General features: G+C 43.2%; 1 protein-coding gene across 4 annotated transcripts in view; it reads left to right on the top strand.

Moving 5' to 3' along the window:
- Positions 1-19306, top strand: part of Nell2 (neural EGFL like 2) — a 315760-nt gene that overhangs the window by 193557 nt on the left and 102897 nt on the right. For all 4 annotated transcript variants that reach the window (XM_075960452.1, XM_075960454.1, XM_075960451.1 and 1 more), the window contains one exon: positions 136-261. In XM_075960452.1, the coding sequence (XP_075816567.1) occupies positions 136-261 (126 nt within the window). The remainder of the gene's footprint in view (positions 1-135; positions 262-19306) is intronic.

Here is a 19306-nt window from a genome sequence, read left to right as displayed (position 1 = left end):
AGGTGCTATTTTTGAATGCTCTTTCAAAATGCAGTTCAATTAGTTGCTATTCCTCTCTTCTGGACAAAAATAAAATTATTGGAAAATTCTGGAGTATTGGCCACCATTGACCTTGGACCTACTTTTCCTTTGTAGACATTGACGAGTGTGCTGAAGGGCGTCACTACTGCCGCGAGAACACCATGTGTGTGAACACTCCTGGCTCTTTTATGTGCATCTGTAAAACTGGGTACATCAGGATCGACGATTACTCGTGTACAGGTAAGTGCTGCCTACTTGAAAGAGTATTTCCTGTCTTGGGTTTGTTTGTTCTTGAATTTCTAAGAAGTATGTCATAAATGTTTCCTCATAACAAAAAAAATAAAGTGGAAACCATTGCATCTTGATTTGGCATTTAGCTGTGATTCTTCCCTGAAGAAGAGAGTATTTGCTATTGCATGAACTTTACTCGGGAGACATGAAGAAATGTTTACTAAGTCTTTTAGGGCATTAGCAACAGACCAGGTTACAGTTACAGCCAAGTCTTGCTTAGGGAACCTGTGAGTTTATTTGGCCTATTAAAGCATGATTGAACGGTTATGCATCTGAGCGTGGGTGATCCTAAAACAGCTAGATCACTGAGAAGTCTCACTGCAGCACGCATGTTCCTTGTGGCTGTATAGATAAAACTCTTTCTCAGCTACAATTTCACACTCATACTCTTTGGCACCTCCCAAGAGAAGCTGTACGTAACTCTGCATCTGGAATAGAAGTATATAAAGCTAGAATGGGGGTACAGAAAAGACTGGCTGCATTATCAGGCATGGATCTAGTGACTTGCCTGACAACTCTTATAAGGGAACCCCAAGAGACCTAATCTTGAGGGTCTCTAGCCTCACACACAGCTTCTCTGAGTCAGATAGCAATGGATGCTGTTCTTGAAGGGAGTCAATGACACTCTTCCTTCAGCTCGTATATTCTTTCTGTCCTTTTTTCCGTGATGCTCTGAGTCTTGAAGGGAATGATATAGATATTTTGCTATTTTCTCTGCTTATGGGCATTGGGACATGGTGCTACAACAAAAAAAGAATAATCTATTTCTGGAATTTGATAAACTAAAAGTGTGTACACTAACCACCATTTACCGCAGGAAGCGTCTCTGCTCCTCTGACCAAGACTGACAGCCACAATAATCCTATCGACATAAACACCAATGTTTCAGGAACAATTTGTTTATTTATTTATTTATTTATTAAAGATTTCTGCCTCCTCCCCTCCACTGCCTCCCATATCCCTCCCCCTCCCCCAATCAAGTCCCCCTCCCTCATCAGCCCGAAGAGCAGTCTGGGTTCCCTGCCTTGTGGGAAGTCCAAGGACCACCCACCTCCTTTCAGGTCTAGTAAGGTGAGCATCCAAACTGCCTAGGCTCCTACAAAGCCAGTAGGTGCAGTCGGATCAAAACCCAATGTCATTGATCTTGACTTCTCAGCAGTCCTCATTGTCCGCTATGTTCAGCGAGTCCGGTTTTATCCCATGCTTTTTCAGACATTGAGCCTATAATTCGTGATCCTAGAGAAGCTAAATAAGAAGGTGAACCCAAAGAAAGATATATAGTCATCCTCCTTTCAGGAGCAATTTGATAGTAACATCATAGTCATTAAACATAAAAAAGTAGCAATAATAACTACAAACAAACAAACAACAACTACAAAAAAGCAGAATCTTCCTGACTCTGGCCTATGACTCCCTAGACGTGGGTGGCTTGTCACTGGATTTACCCTGCCAGGTGTGAATTTGTTCCTGTAGGAATTTGAACAGCACTTAAATCCATACAGAATATAGTTGCTTACACTCTTAGCACTCATGCCGTTCTAATACCAGATGGCTCCCTTCCCTGTTATGCTGACAACATAGCACAAAGATCCAGAGTGAGGTCGGTCCATTGGCGCGGGTTCTCTCCCAGCAGTCCCGGCACTAGGTGAGCTACTCAGCAAGGCAGACACTTATGACTCAGTCCGCCTTGGTGTCTCCACATCCCACATCCAGAGTATACAGTATTTTCAGCAGTCCGGTCTCCCTTTAGTTCTAGCAGTGAACCGACAGCCATGTTGAGATGGTCCATATTGCTTGGGGAGTCTCGGGGCTCCCAGGCCAACAGGTGAAGGGCAGGCAGCTCATCCCAGCAATGAGTTTCATGGCTTCTGGGGGTATTCTTTGTCCTAGTACACAAGTTTCTTTCTTTACCTTTTAGTTATTGTAACTAACTGGTGTGTGGTTTTCTTTTCCGCATATCTGTACCTTACCTTACAATGTTCTGAAGAATGTTATAATGGTCATTGTAGTTGTTCATAGGCATCATAACTGGGGAGAACTGTTGCTTGTGTCATTTTGGAAGCTTTCATTGTGCCTTCTGGTACCATGAATATTTCATAGAGGAAATATTCAGGTGAGTTTCAGCTCGGCGTGCCTTGGGCTCTGTGTCAGAAATGCATGGTATTTTCAACAATAGGTACCTCCCACCTCTGGTGTCTACCAAGAGTAATAGCAACATGTCATATACTTTGGGAGCCTCTTGTACCAGCCTGACCAACAACTCAAAGACAGCTCCTTCTATCTGGTGTTGGGGTTTTTGTTAGGTGGTCTTTGGCACATGGAGGGGGCATTGGTAATGATGTTTTCAAAGAGAGGGGTGGCAACATCTCTGAAGACTCACTGCCACCCAGTCCAGGAAAGAAACAGTTGGAGTCACCAAACCATATCATTTAAGCCTTCGACTGTCTGCTGTCCCCATGTGCTGGCTTTGAGGCCAGCATGAAGGATAACATTTTCCATATCTTTTTTCTGATTGCAATTTTTATCTGATAAAATTCTTTTTGGACAGAGAGCCCAGCCTCAATTGCATAACTTAACACCCTAAGTAGGGACATTGTAAGAGTGACTTCTGCCACTCCCTTACAGTCCTGACCCCTTTCAGATTCAGCATGCTCTTTGGTTCATCTTTGAGTCTCAGGATGCCCCCTTGTGCCATTGGCAGATTGCATTCATTAAAGATTCACATTACCTCATAAGACACAGAAAAAATGTGCCCCATAGGGATTTTTCCCACAGATTTTTCATGTTAGACAACTCATCTTTAGTTGCATGTCTTACCACTTGTATCGGAAACACCATGGCTACTAAATATATTAAGAAGAAACACCGTTCTCTACTGTGTAGAGAAGGGCAACATGGATATTACCCCACTGACGCTCTAGCCTCAGACTGCTGAGCTTCATCCCCCACAGCAGGGACAATGAAGCTCTTCCTTCCAGTTTCTCCTTTGGCTCTGCCATGTCCCCATATTGTACTGAAATTTTACTGGTCCATGCACACAAATATCTACTAACCCAGGGGAATGGAAGCAACAGAACAAAGCAACAGTTACATCCAAGTCTAGCTTGGTTCACTAGGCTTACTTACCGCAGTAAAGATGAGGGGTTACCTACAGAAGCACAGCTGTGTTAGTGAAAAATCTCACCCCAACTTAGATGATTATTTTCCCTTGGCAACATAGATAGCGTCTCAGTTAAGGTTACCTTCATACTTTATACAAACTATCACGTCCTGAGACCTATCTGGGGCAGATGAAGGAAGGGCCTGGGAGTTCAGGTGACAGTCTATCCCTTCTGATGGGGGAGCCTCAGCAGACCCAAGCTTGTGGGTATCCTGTGGGTGTCACTGCTGCTCTAATGAAGACAGCCATGACTGTAATGTTCAGGGGACACGGTCGACAGCACCTGGTTGCTCAGGAGAGCTTGTATGCTCCACATTAGGAAGTGAAAAGCTGAAGAATCAAGTCAAGATTATGCTAAGTATATACTTAAACGTTTTTCTTTCTCAAGTCTTGTGTGAATTACTAAGGCCACTTGAAGAAATAGCTCCTAAATGAGACTTTATGTAGTGGAAGAACAATTGCATACACATTTTGTGATGGTTTTCTTCAGTGTCTGAGAGGCAGGAAAGCTGCCATCAACAGCTTCCATACCTTGGTGAGAGACAGTGAGCTTCCCTTGATGGGTCCCTTATACCTTGGTGAGAGACAGTGAGCTTACTTTGACGGGTCCCTTATGCTGGTTTTCTAAAATGTCTTTCTCTTCAGTATCACGCCAAGGCCTGCTCAGGGATGCCGTGAGTATGTTTGTAATATCTGATGCTAGTCTGTGGATTACTATACCTGCATATGAAAACAAATGGTGCAAGGTTAGCTTTCCCACCACAGGGCCAGAGGGAAGGTGAAAATGAATGAGACTTTCTTTCGGAGTCTACCTTGTGATCAGATGATTCATAAAAATAGCAAAAGTAGCTAAAATCATAAAGTTGGACGGCACCTGAAAACGTGTTCTTGTCTTCTAATCTCTCCCCCAATTGCATATTCTTCATTAGATAAAATGAGGCTGTCCATAATTCATAGAATTTCCAGAGAAGAGGAGTCTACCATAGTCCTTGGCAAAAAATCTGAATCTATAATAGGAAAGATATTCTCTAATACTTCTGACTAATGTGTCATTTCATGTATTTGTCCACGCAACGTTGTTACTACAGTGACCATACTGTGCACAAAATGCTATTCTACATACCAGAGCAGAGGGAGCTCATCCTTGAAATCAAATTGTTTGCATAAAACACAGATGAAAAGTGACGTCTCTTCCCATGGGACATAACTAAATACATCTCGCAGGTACAAAGGTGTTTAAGAGACAGGACAGTGGGTTTGCAAATTCCTGTTCTTTGGTCAGTCCAACCTAAACATTTCCAAATGATGGGAACAAGTTCCCTTTTCCTTAGTTAAACTGTTAAGCAGAGCAAGTTGTGAAGCATTTTGAAAGAGATGGTTTTTAACATAAAAATAATACATCAGAAGTCCCTGTAAATAATGGGGAATAGAGCTCATACCTTACTATATTAATGATGTCAATAAATATGAATTTCATGTTAATATTTAACCAGAAAAACTAAGATCCAACCTGCTGCATCTAAGAGAGTACGGCTGAAGATGGTTTGTTTTGTTTTGTTTTGTTTTTCAAGATAGGGTTTCTCTGTGTAACAGATATCACTGTCTTGGAACTACCTCCTATAGACTAGGGTGGCCTTTAACTCACAAAGATAAGCCTACCTCTGCCTCCTGTGTGCTGGGATCAAAGGCCTGTGCTACCACTGCCCAGAGTCAAAGATGTACTTCTTACAACCAAGAGTTCCGGTGGTTTTGACGCATCTGATGATGTGCCCTCAGACACTTGGGACAGCTTCATGCCTATTTATCCTTTGCAGCGATTCCCTGCTTTTCTTGTAACAATACAAGCGTGTTCCAGGGCTTAAGTAAGAGGCCCAGGCTGGTGTTTCCCATGGCAACTGCTTCCAGAGCTTCATTTCTGGTCTGAGTTCATGTGGGTCGCAAGCCTAGCTGCAGCGAATCCACAGATACCCATACCCTGTTATGGCACACTTCCTGTGTTGTCTTTCTCTCTCTCTCTGCGTGCCTCTTCGGGATGAAACCTCACCAAGTACTGTTTGCTTCTGACCACTGAGGGGAAATTTCCCCTTTCAGATCCAGAGTTTCTCAGGATATGGACCGAGTGTCTCTTCAGCAGAATGCAGAAGAGAGCTGAGATCATTTCGGAAAAGCTGCTTAGGTTAAGGCTTTTGTGCTGATTAGAGAGGAGCCAAGACTTTAAGAGTCTGGCAGAGGACAGAAACATATTTCCTTAATGAGGCTCTGGCTTTTCCAACTAATCCATTTCCTCTGCTTCCTTTACGGAGAGGAAAGATTTCTGGCCCTTACATTCCCATCTACTCTATCTGAGTCTGTCAGTTTAAGATCTTGTAGCTGTACCCAAAAGCTGGATTTCTGGGGGTGGAGGTGGATATATGGCTTATATTTTTACCTTGGATGTTGAAAACATTGTCAAGGCAGTCCCTTCCCGCCCCGCTCCAGTTGTGAACCTCAGCACTAGGGCTCACAGATGAACCTCCTCTGACAGATTGCCTTGTGCACTGACATCTGGCACAGTCCTTTGAGAGATGCTGTAAGATCTGAGTTAAACTCGGTTTCTCTGATAATGTTATAGTTGTGTCTCTGAGAGTAGTGGATGAGCCCCTCCCGCTGCACCTGAAGCCTCTGAAGCCCTGCAGAATCTTTTTCCCTCCCCCATTCGTGGCTGATTACCAAGTTTTCTCTCCTTCACTTCTTGTGCCTGTCATTGTAAATATGTTTTATAACTGTGTTTCTCTCTCTCGAACTGTTGAAGATTCCTTGGCCAAACACAACTGGCATTTTCAACGGTGCTCAAAAGACCCTTAGAACTAAAGTTTTAGTCTCAACTAAAAATTCATCACAGACATTTAAAATGAACTTCAAGAGCAACACATCGACGTTTTAGCATCCAGGTCTAACGGATACAGGAAGCTTTTCATGCTTTTTAAACCTTACTCTGCTGGTCCGGCAGTTTGGTGTGCTAGCATAACTGCTTCCCATTGGTTGGTAGAGTTGCGCATGCTTAAACTAAAATGCAAGTGCTTTGAACTGGGTGTTCTCTATACTGCTAAGGTTGGTGGACAATCTTTCCCAAGCTCCCGATTTTCTCGAATGAGGAAGCTGAAGCTTCCTGACGTTTGCTGCCTACCTGCTGTTCCATAGTGAGCAGCAAAGCAAAGCAATAGAAAAGCCTAGGCACCCTTAGCATTGGTCGGTCATCATTTGTCTATTCGTCAATAGTTTGGAAATAAATAGAGGGAAAAGATTCATATTTATGTAGACATACACTATTCAATTTGTACCGTCCAATAATTAAACTTTCTTGTCGACTCTCTTGGTTCATTAGCTCCAATTGCAAGAGAAACCTCCCAGTCCCCACCTCGCACACAGTCTTAATCTGTCATTAACAGAAGTGTTCTCTAGGCCTCCGACATAGTCACACAGCAGCTACTACTCCTTGACCGTTTTTCCAAATACTGCAGCAGTTAAAACGTCTATGAGCTAATTAATATAATTTATTTCTAAGAAGATCGTATCATATCCCTAATTAATGATTTGTAATTTCTTCCCTTTCCTCGTCCATTAAGGAAGAAAAATTGGTTAAACTGACAAGGAAAGGGGGTGAGGAGGAGGGAGGGGGGACACAAGGGAAATGAAAGAGGAGGAGATAAAAGGAAGGAGAAGAGAAAAAGAAAAAGAAAGGAGAGAACTGGAGAGAAGTGGGGGAAAGAGACAGGCTTTGCATTTTGTTACTCAAAACATTTAAAGATCATTCTTCAGGGTCTTTGCGATGTGACTTTTTTATGCATTGATTTTATTTTTTAAAATGTTGATTACTTTTATGAAAAAAAAGTGTCTCATTGTCACTTATTTGGATAACTCTAGAATCCCTACAGGCAGTGTCTTGTAGGTGCAGGCTGTGTGAAATAGATCAAACAAAACATCTGATGAATAAAGATAAAATTAAGAACTTTGTATTATCAAAATAGACACCTGAGTGGAAGGCGTGTGCCTCAGAGGTTCTTCGCGTGCCTGTGATTGATGGCTACAATGGGAAAGGGCTTATTCTGTGGTCATTTGCCTGGAACCTTCCTAGCACCATGTGTGTCTCTGGACTGAGAACAGGAGTGGGGGAAAGGGGAAGGACAGGCTGAGGAAAGGCATGGGAGAGTCTTACCCAGCTTAGGGAGTATGTTGTCCCCCTTTGGACAGTGATTGTGACACAGGGAAGGATGTCTCTCCACTTCACTGACTCACCTGACAACTTGGTTATCACAGGGGACAAAAGGGGTGCAATGGGTACCTTGAGATAGGTGTCTGAGATGCTTGTGTTTCTATAGCCTAACTGTCCTAATGAGGAAATTATTTATTTCCCTGGGACTCTTTTGACTGAATGCTTTCATTGTTTACTTTTCAAAGGGACCATTAATTTTCTTGTGCATCCCCTGGAACTCAAATTATATGGAACCAAAGGTTAGGAAAATGGCTAAGTTGAGAGATTCTGCCTTAGTATCGGTGATCAGGATTATACGGTGTGCTTACCTTTAACTTTCTCCACTCACTTCATGTTTTCTGAAGGCTCTGTGCAGTGAGTGATGCCTTACTGACTCCTTTAGTTACCCAGAGACATTTAGTTACCCCCCCCCCCCCCCCGTTGACAGGAAGGAACCCTTCTTCTCACCAAGGCCTACCTCATGCTAGTATCTTTGCTCTTCTTTCTGTGATTAAATACTTGTCTTTTTTTCTTTTGCTTGCAAGAACATCTGCAGAGTTCAGAAGAGGTGCTGTATCCCCTGGAACTATAGTTGTAGACAGCTGTGAGCTGTCATATGGGTCTGGGGAGCAAGTCCTCTCGGAAAGCTGTCAGTGCTTCTAAGCGCTGAGCTCTCTCTCCAGGCCCCTAGAACAACATTTTTAAAGACACAAAAAGTAACCACAAAGGAAAATAAGTGGATTTCAACCACATTAAATAGTTAAAGATCTGGTTGTACATGTGGGTGTGTGCATATAATCCAGCATAGGATATAAATATAGATATGGATGATATAGATACAGTTATAGATGATATAGATACAGTTATAGATGATATAGATACAGATATGAATATAGATGATATGGATACAGATATAGATGATATAGATATAGATGATATAGATACAGGTATACATCACCACAGACACGACAAATAAGTGAAGAAAGAAGATATTTGTAGGTGTGTTGGGACAGACAGGCACATAAAAGGAAAAATAAAATCAGTTTCATCCTTTGTACACTAGAGTATTAAATGAATATGGCAACAAATGTTAAAACTACAGAAAGGAATCATAGATATCTTTAAAACTTGGAAGCACATTTTTATTTATGCTACTCATTTTATGTATATGAGTGTTTTGCCTGCATGTACATATAAAGAAGGAGGATAAAAAAGAAGAGGAGGAGGAGGAGGAGGAGGAGGAGGAGGAGGAGGAGGAGAGAGAGAGAGAGAGAGAGAGAGAGAGAGAGAGAGAGAGAGAGAGAGAGGACAAGTCTGATCTTAACTTAACGAATAGTTGTGCTGTAATAGACTTCCAGGCCTACTCAGCTGAGACAGCATAAGGATCCGTGGGGCCCCCGAAGAGCTCTGCAAAGATTCCTGACCAGTGTGCTTCAACTGGTTGTGATTATTGCTGTCCTGGAATCTGATGCTGACTTGGTCCGTGCCACACAGCTCAGCACAAAGAATCCTAGTAGACATTTGACTTTTGTTGTTGTTGATAAACCAAGTACCTTCCTCGCTTTCTTTTCCAGGGAAGCACTTAACTTTCTACAGTGTTTGCTATGCTGGGAGACTGTCTAAGCCATGTCTGTCCTTTCGAGGAGCTTCCATGTCTGTTTCTTACACTTCTTTGTCAACTGTTAGAGAAGGTGATTTGCATAAGGCACTTAAAAATATTATTTTGTAAAGTGCCAGCAACATTGCTTTTGTTCTGCCTTTTTCTAAAAATGTTGACGTTAATGCTAGTAATTTTTTTTGTATAAATGGACAATAAATTTAACATTGCTTTTTAAAATGACCTTTGGTGGATTTATCAAAGCTACAAGTTCTGAACAAGACACACAATTCATTGTGTGCATCTGTATCGAGGTAACTATTAGTGTGTAAATGGTAAAAGTGTTGAGAATCCTGGGGCAGTGACACAGAGGACAGAGGCCACAAAAAGTCCTTGTTGAGAACAATTACAGGAAGTGGAAATAGGTGTATCTGCCCTAACAAAATACCCTACATAAAGCTATTTTAGGTATAAAATGCCCAGCTCAGGGGAAACATTTAAGAGGAATTATTTGCCTTATTATTGTTGTTAGACAAGCTCTTTTCTTGAGGAAATGTTTTATTTCTCTGGGACCCTTCTGTCTCAGTGCTTTTCAATGGTTGCTTTTAAATTGAGTCATTAATTTCATAAAGTAGACAGCTTCCTTGGAAAGGTGGCCTCCGCCGTTATTACTTATTTAGTTGTCCTTACTTGGTACCTGAGAATAGGGACCTAAAAAAGACAATGAGATTCTGATAAATGAAGAACAGTTTCTCTAGGAGTGAAGCATCCTTTATACTTGCTAAGATAGTGAGGTTCCCATTGTTGTGGAGACTGAGTACTGGATCACGGCTAGATGGAGGCATCTGAGACCTTTCTGGAATACACACCTGCCCAGAGTGGGGAAGGAGACTACCAGAGAATCAGTGAACTTGACTGGATTTCCAGGGGACAACTCTAATAAGTCTGGGTCCTTTCATATGGATTTATTTTCTAAGGAATCCCAACAAAGCTACTGTCGGCCAATCCTATCATATGGCTTTGAATTGCCATGACTATTAGAAAAAAATTTGTGTCTAATCATTCTATAGCTTGTTTTCTTGGAATTGAAAACTACAATAAAATTACAGTGTATATCAACCTTTATGTAAGATATGAAATTTAAGTTTTAAAATTTAAGTCAGACAAATTTAACTTTGAAAATTCACAAATCTATGCCCTGAAGCAAAAACATCTCACTTGTTTCCTACAGCTCACCATGTAGTATGATACTTTGTAGCTATGACTGAATAACTTAAAAACACAAAGGTTATAAAAGCAAATTAAAAGACTATGCCCCAGGATTACAAGAATTAATGATGGCAGACTATTTCTAAAAACCATCACCTGAGGCTAGAGATACGGCTCAGTGGGTGGGAGAGATTACTGTGCAAACATGAGGACCCGAATTTGAATCCTTAACATGCACATTATAAGCTTGGCATGGATGTGATCCTGTAATCCATCATGGGGTGCAGAACAAGTGCACTCTGGAGTCCATTAGTTGGGCAGCCTAGGAGAAAAGCCAGGCTTCTGGTTCAGTGAGAGGAGCTTTCTCAAGGCAGTAAGACAGTGAATCATAGAAGATACCAAATGTCTTTCTCTGGTTTCTACATACATGACCACTTATGTGCATGCCCCACATACTCATATATACAACACATCTCACAATACATGCATACATACATGCATACATACAACACATTGCACACACACACCACACATCACACACAAGCACATGTACAAGTACATGCATGAGCACACAGAAACATATATAACACATCTCACATGTACATATATACACAACGCATCATACACACTCACATGGACACACAATAATCACACACAAATATACATAACACATTATGTACATGTTGAAGGAGCTGTGGGGCTGCATTCCTGCCACCCAGCTCCCGGCCGCCTGGCTAGCTTATGCCCTAAAATAACAACACACAAACTGTATTCATATAAACACTGTTTGGCCCATTTCTTACCAGGTGACTTACCAGGGAGATTCTAGCCTATGTCCATCTTGGGTCGGAGCTTCATCGCATCTGCCCTAGAGAGCAGATCCATGGCATCTTTCTGAAGCGTCTTACCCAACTTCCTCTTCCTCCCAGCATTCTGTTCTGTTTACTCCACCCACCTATGTTCTAACCTATGAGGCCAAGCAGTTTCTTTATTAATTAACCAATGACCTTCCTACATCACACACACACATATACATAACACATCAGCACACATGCACACACACTGTTAAGTGAAAACAATTATCTAGGAAGCATTTCAGGAGAGTGTGTCCCACAGTGAATGGTAAGGCTTGATGTGTTGGGAACTGCAGACAGTGGTAAGAAAACTTGCAGAAATGAGATGTGTCTGCACAATTAGCAAGAGGCCAACTACATGCGTATCTCCTTCCTGAAACACATATGTGCATGCATCCAATTAGCACTCAGCTCAGAAGAGAAGGGAACGGGCTCAAAGGCTCAGGCAGGAGAATTGCCTTTTGGAAGATGAAAAGCTTGGAAGGAGTCTGTTCTGAGTCTGTCACTGAGTGGAGGAAGCTGCAGCGCTCAGACAGCGATTTCCAGGCCTGTCAGAGGCTCCCTGCTCTTCAGCGTGCAGCAGCTGGCCTGCACCTCCAGCCTAGTTGGCTACAGTTTGATCTTCAGATTCCAGTGCTATGCAGCCAAGTCCACCTGCACACTGATCACATGGATGACAGAAGTGACCTCGTTAGCAAGCCTCACCCACTTTGACTTGGTTAGTCAGGAAACCCTAATTCTCTCCTCCTCCAGATGGATGTGTTGTTTGAATTATCTTTCAATTTTTTTTTTTTATGTGAAAAGCATAGAGTTGAAAATTCACATAGGAGAATGCAAAGATTACCCAAGCCGGCAGTGTAACAAGAGCGGTGTCTTAGCAACAGAGGCCTGTGGGGGACAGGATTGCCAGAGCTCTGGAGAAGCCTTCCCTTCTTGATTGCTGACAGATGGCACTCGGTCCTTCTTGCTCCCTCCTGCTTTTGATCACTCCCTGGCAGAGTTCATCTTCCAGGTCAGCTGCTGTGCTAATCCTGTGGAGGGTGACAGTGCCTGATCTTGTCCGCTCTCCTTCCCCATCCCAGGGCATATCAGTGGTGTCACAGCTATGGCCCACCTTGGACTGGGGGTGTGGAGATGAGGTTTGCTTTCATATCACAATTATCGTTTTCCCTGTGTTTCTGCTGGAGTGGGGCATATCCTTGTGGTCTGGATGAAGAATAGCCTCTGCTGGCTGTCTTTTGTCACTTGTTTTGGTGATTAATTCTTTCTTTATATAGTTTCTGCTCCTCTTTAAGAGGTTTCCTTTTATATAACTAATGATATTTTCTTAAACATAGTACCATTGGGCTAGTTATCTACCGCAGTAAAGAAAGAGCCTCAAGCGTAGCGGCAAACACAGCATCTTCCAGAGCTGGTGTGGTGAGAACCTGGGCGCTGTCTAACTGAGCGGACAGCTTCGGGGTCCTCAGACTGCACTCAGGGTGTTGGCAAGGACTGGCGAAGGCTTTGTTCCAAGTTCACCTCTTTCATTGTGGCTGATTCATTGCCACACGGGAGGCTGAGGGAAGATCACCCTTAACTCCTCACTGCATGGACCCTCTAATGTAATAAATATCTCCATCCACAGAGCTGTTACAGGAATGAATCTGCTAACAGGATGTCTTGGCAATCTAAATGCAGAGCTGGTGCTCTGTTGCCTCCCCCATAGTCTATTGCTATTAGAAGCAAAACACTGGGTCTAGCCCACACTACGGGGGAAAGGGTCTAGCCCATTCTACAGGGGAATGGGTCTCACAAAGGCATAAATTCCAGTCCATTCAGTGCTGCTCACATTGGCTGCATGGGAAAGATAACTCCCCAGTGCAGTGAGGAAGTAGCATCGAGCCGAAGAAGAGGAAAGCTGGAGCATTGAAAGTCTATTAAGAGCTAGGTAATGAATGAGAAACTCTTACTGTGTGCTTCTTCTATTTTCTCTCCACTGGAGCTGTGGTATGGGTAGTAGTGGAGTTATCAACCTATCTAATACATGTCCTCTGAATTAGTTCAGGGGCGCAACAGAGCACAGTCAATAACAAGGGAGCATGCAAGGACACTCGTGACAAGGCCATGAATGACCTGAGGGGTCCCGGGGAGGGACACTGACTAGGTGACAGGAAGTTATCTATATGGCCATCTGTAGGATAGGGAAGATTCATTTTCTTTAGTGTAGTGGCTTGAGCATGTCATCCACACTCAGGAGCAGGGCCCAGACCCAGGAATAGTTGCCCAATGCATATCAGACTCCATGGGGTTTTGTTTTTGTTTGTTGGTTTGTGATTTTTGCACTCTTTGCTTTGTTTGTTTATTTTTTGCCTAACTGGCATTTTGTTTGTTTGTCGTGAGTTTCATTTTTGCTTTATGCTTTCCCCTTTTTTCTTTGAGAGAGAGGTAAAGTGAAGTTGGGTGGGTAGGAGGTGGGCAGATCTGTGAGTAGCTGGGGGAGGGGAAAGACTATGTTCAAAATATATTGTATGAAAAAGATTAAATAAAAACACATTAAATTTTTTATGGTGGATAGTCATTTTATGAGAGGAAGAAGTGAGAGGAAACATTTTAAGAAATAGGAAGAGTAGGGATAAAAGGTTGCTTAGTAGTACTCATCTTAGTGCGAATGGAATAGCAGGAGATGGAGCCAGTCTTGTGGAGGATGCAAAAGCATGTTTTTAGGTTTCTGAGGCACTCGCAACCCTGCAGTCCCGATGAAGGCCTGCATTGAACTGCTCAGCTGCCTTTGTCATGTACTATTGTTTCTCTTTCTGGATTAAAACTTGCTTATGTAATTGATTAAACTTCCCACAGCCAGTGCTGGCCTCCTTTAAAGAGGAGAGAACTTTCTCTTTTCAAAAGACCAAATATTTGTCATTCTTGAAATTACATAAAAACTTACTTTAAGTGTGGACTAATAAAAGCCCATTTTCCAAAATTTCAGAACAAAGGTGTTCTCGTTAATTAACTGAGGCATGTTTTAAAAGCAGATTTGTGTGCTCCATCCATCCATCCATCCATCCATCCATCCATCCATCCACCCACCCATCCATCCATCCACCCACCCACCCATCCATCCATTCATCCATACATACATACACCCATCCATTCATCCATCCATCCATCCATACACCCATCCATTCATCCATCCATCCATCCATACACCCATCCATTCATCCATCCATCCATCCATACACCCATTCATCCATCCACCCACCCATCCATCCACCCATTTATCCATCCACCCACCCATCCACCCACCCATCCACCCATCCATCCATTCATTTATCCATCCATCCATACATACACCCATCCATTCATCCATCCATCCATCCACCCATTCATCCACCCATCCACCCACCCACCCACCCATCCATTCATCCATCCACCCACCCATCCATCCATCCATTCATCCATACATACACCCATCCATCCACCCATCCATTCATTAAATATGGAGAAGACAAAACAACAGCAACAGGATGCAGGCAGAACATGACTACAAGGTGTTTCATAGCGTCTTGCTAATTTAGCCAAATCAGATGACATGCCCTCTATGACCCACTTTTCCCAACGCGCATTCTATGGCATTTTAGCTTATCTCTGACATCTTAATTAAGTCTCTTCAATTTGAGTACTTCCTCTCCTCTCAATTGGACATGCTCTTGGGAAATTTACCTCCGTGTCTCCACCTTGAAAATGCAATATTGCACTTATTGTATGTTGTTTTTAAGTCCATGAGAGGAAGCATGCTCAGTGCTTTGAATGAAAGATGAACACAAGGCCATGAGCAGTCGTGAGTGGCGGCACCTGACTCTATCCACACCCTCATCTGCAGTCCCTGTGAATCTGGGACCTTCCCTGGCAGAGGGGCCTTTCAGACATGAGTAAGAAAAGGGACTTTGAAATAGAGAATCTCCCTGGATTGCCTAGAGGAGCAATCCAGGGAGCAGGAGGGGGGATGGGAGCAGGAGGGGGATGGGAGCAGGAGGGGGGGTGGGAACAGGAGGAGGGGGGAGCAGGAGGGGGATGGGAGCAGGAGGGGGGGTGGGAACAGGAGGAGGGGTGGCCTCAGATGCAGGAGAGAGCCAGAGGCAGCCTCTGCCCTAAGCCACAGAATCATAGCCCTGCTGTGCACACTGACTTCAACCAAGCCAACCTGGGTGGATTCCTATCCTACACAACTGTAGAAGCCTGTGTTATTTTAAGTTGTTGATTTTTAATTGCTGTAATGGAAATAAGATAAAATGAGAATAAAAGCTGGCACACTGTTCTTACAACTAGAACTGTTGAGTTGTCCGCAGCTGTATTTTGAAGGGTGCTCCACTCCCTGATTGTTGAGGAGAGCTGGTAACTCCGGAGTAAGTGTGTTGTCTGCAGTAGAGTTGGGGGCATCATCTAATGAAGGGAGGGGTTTATATTTATGCTCAGACTCTTTACTTTCACGATCAGGTGGATTTTGTCTTATTTGCTTTTGTTCTATAAGCTAAGTGTTCATTATTCCTAAGAAAGTTTCTATTTAGCTTCTAGTAACACAAATACACAACTATCACCTAGAAACAGACCTTGAGTTTACCCCAACCACAGGAAGTTAAAGGAGGATCATACAGCATTTCTTACCTGCCCTCTCTTAAAGGGATTCATAACTTAATAACTAGACGGACTGCATAGTAACACTGTGTTTCTAAATATGCAGTGTTACGGAGATTGCATGCCGTCTTCAGATGGAACACAGGGTTTGAGGGTACACTTCTAATTCTGGAAGGATCCGTGCCAGCAATGCTCCATCTAAGCCACAAATCATGGACCAGTGGGCCACAGTTGGCTCTCAGTAGAGATTTATTAGACTTTGGGGGCATTTTAATGATTCAGCACTCAAACAGTCAGACGATTTCATTCTAAACCTGGATTTTCAGCCAGATCTCAGAGTGTCCTCCATTAGTTATTTCTGGGTCTGTATTGCTGTGCGGCAGCAGAGAGGTCACAGTGCCAGCCTGCCCACAAGTCCTTCCCCTCACTCTAGTCCCTGAGACTAAGGGCTTCCATGAAGAAGGCTGATGCGCAGAGAATGCCAGAGGTCCTGTAGCCAGGCGGCCTCGCCCACTGACCTGGCATATGTAACACTCGATTCATAGATGTTTAGGGATATGGTCAACCTAAGTTCATGGAGCTTTAAATACAGAAACAGGGTCTGGATTTTAACTAACTCGTGTCTCTGACAAATCCTACAGTGACAGGAATAAACATCAGAAGAATTACTAGACATTAATGACTTTGGAGTCTATCTGTTTCCATTTTTCCTAAAAATTATGAGACTGGAGAGATAGTTCAGTCAGCAAAGTGTTTGTTATGAAAGGTTGAAGATGAGTTTAAACCCAACACCTTATAAAAAGCAGGGCACAGTGGGAGTGCATGCCTATGATTCCAGTACTGCTCAAGCAGAGACAGAAAGATGGTGTGTGTGTGTGTGTGTGTGTGTGTGTGTGTGTGTGTGTGTGTGTAGATCGTGCAAACCAACTAGTCTAACTGCTTGGGCTTGGGAAGGTCCATGCTAACCTGAGAACCTATCTCAAAATAAACCGCCTGGCTTCTCAGAAACCAACATCCACAGTTGACTTCTGGCCTTATACACACCCTCACACATGTGCACATATGCCTATACACACAAATGTGCCTCCTTGGGGACATGCACACAAAACTCAACATAAATCCCGTCTACTATTTCTCCTCCTCTTTCTGTTGCTGTTTTGGTGATTTTAGACAGGGTCTCACTGTGTAGCCCTGGCTGGCTTGGAACTCACTCTGTAAACCACACAGGGCTCAAATTCAGAGATCCACCTGCTTCTGCCTCCTGAGTGTTGGGATTACTGACATGAGGCAAAGGCTGTTCCTATCTCCCTCTTGACAGACACTTAAAATGCTAAAAATGGTGGTTCTTCATTTGTGTCCCTAACGTAATAAAAGGCAGGACAATCGACTGGCATCTCTGCTTCCATTTTTAATCTGTCTCCTCTTCACTGTGTCAGACTCCTGCAACGGCAAGTTGTAAGTGTCTGTTAAGAAGGTAGAGAGGGCCAGCTTGATGCTGCATTCCTTTAATCCCAGAACTTGGGAGGCAGAGACAGGCTGATGTCTGAATTTGAGGCCAGCCTGGTCTACGAGTGAATTTCAGACCAGCCAGGGCTACACAGAACCCTGTCTAAAACAACCAAAAGAATGGCAAAAGGAGGAGGAGGAGGAAAAATAAAAAGAGGGGGAGGAAGAGAAGAAGGTAGGGCAGGTATGTTGTTGCAGCGTTCTCGAGAAGACTGACTACTGTTCAAAGCATTACACAAATGTAAACTTTGCTGTTCTCATGGCCATGGCTCAGCCAAACCTTTATTGTTCTTATCCAGTATCTTAGTCACTGTTCTCTTACTATGAAGAGACACCATGACTAAGGCTACTTTATAAAAGGAAACATTTATGTGAGCTTACTTACAAGTTCAGAGGTTAGTCATTATTATTCTTTTTTTTATAAATTTATTTATTTATTAAACATTTCTTTCTCTTCCCCGTCACCCAATTCCCCCCCTCCCCCAATCAAGTCCCTCTCCCTCGTCAGCCCAAAGAGCAATCAGGGTTCCCTGCCCTGTGGGAAGTCCAAGGAACCCCCACCTCCATCCAGGTCTAGTAAGGTGAGCATCCAAACTGCCTAGGCTCCCACAAAGCCAGTACGTGCAGTAGGATCAGAAAACCATTGCCATTGTTCTTGAGTTCTCAGTAGTCCTCATTGTCCGCTATGTTCAGAGAGTCCGGTTTTATCCCAGGCTTTTTCAGACCCAGGCCAGCTGGCCTTGGTGAGTTCCCAATAAAACATCCCCATTGTCTCAGTGTGTGGGTGCACCCTTTGCGGTCCTGAGTTCCTTGCTCATGCTCTCTCTCCTTCTGCTCCTGATTTGGACCTTGAGATTTCTGTCCGGTGCTCCAATATGGGTCTCTGTCTCTGTCAAATTTCATCGCCTGATGAAGGTTAATATTCAGGAGGATGACTATATGTTTGTCTTTGGATTCGTCTTCTTATTTAGCTTCTCTAGGAACATGAATTATAAGCTCAATGTCCTTTATTTATGGCTTGAAACCAATTACGAGTGAGTACATCCTATGTTTCTCTTTTTGGGTCTGGGTTGCCTCACTCAGGATAGTGTTTTCTATTTCCATCCATTTGCATGCAAAATTCAAGAAGTCCTTGTTTTTTACTGCTGAGTAGTACTCTAATATGTATATATTCCATACTTTCTTCATCCATTCTGCCATTGAAGGGCATCTAGGTTGTTTCCAGGTTCTGGCTATTACAAACAATGCTGCTATGAACATAGTAGAGCATATACTTTTGTTGTATGATAAGGCCTCTCTTGGGTATATTCCCAAGAGTGGTATTGCTGGGTCCAGGGGTAAGTTGATCCCCAATTTCCTGAGAAACCACCACACTGCTTTCCAAAGTGGTTGCACAAATTTGCATTCCCACCAGCAATGGATGAGTGTACCCCTTTCTCCACAACTTCTCCAGCAAAGGCTATCATTGGTCTTTTTGATTTTAGCCATTCTGACAGGTGTAAGATGGTATCTTAAAGTTGTCTTGATTTGCATTTCCCTGATTGCTAAGGAAGTTGAACATGACCTTAAGTGTCTCTTGGCCATTTGAACCTCTTCTGTTGAGAATTCTCTGTTCAGCTCAGTGCCCCATTTTATAATTGGGTTGATTAGCCTTTTACAGTCTAGTTTCTTGAGATCTTTATATATTTTGGAGATCAGACCTTTGTCAGTTGCGGGGTTGGTGAAGATCTTCTCCCAGTCAGTGGGTTGCCTTTGTGTCTTAGTGACAGTGTCCTTTGCTTTACAGAAGCTTCTCAGTCTCAGGAGGTCCCATTTATTCAATG

This window comes from Microtus pennsylvanicus, chromosome 2 (genome assembly GCF_037038515.1).
Source record: "Microtus pennsylvanicus isolate mMicPen1 chromosome 2, mMicPen1.hap1, whole genome shotgun sequence".
NCBI classification, from domain to species: domain Eukaryota; kingdom Metazoa; phylum Chordata; class Mammalia; order Rodentia; family Cricetidae; genus Microtus; species Microtus pennsylvanicus.
The sequence above is the reverse complement of the archived record's forward strand: the minus strand, read 5'-3'. Positions and strand labels throughout refer to the sequence as shown.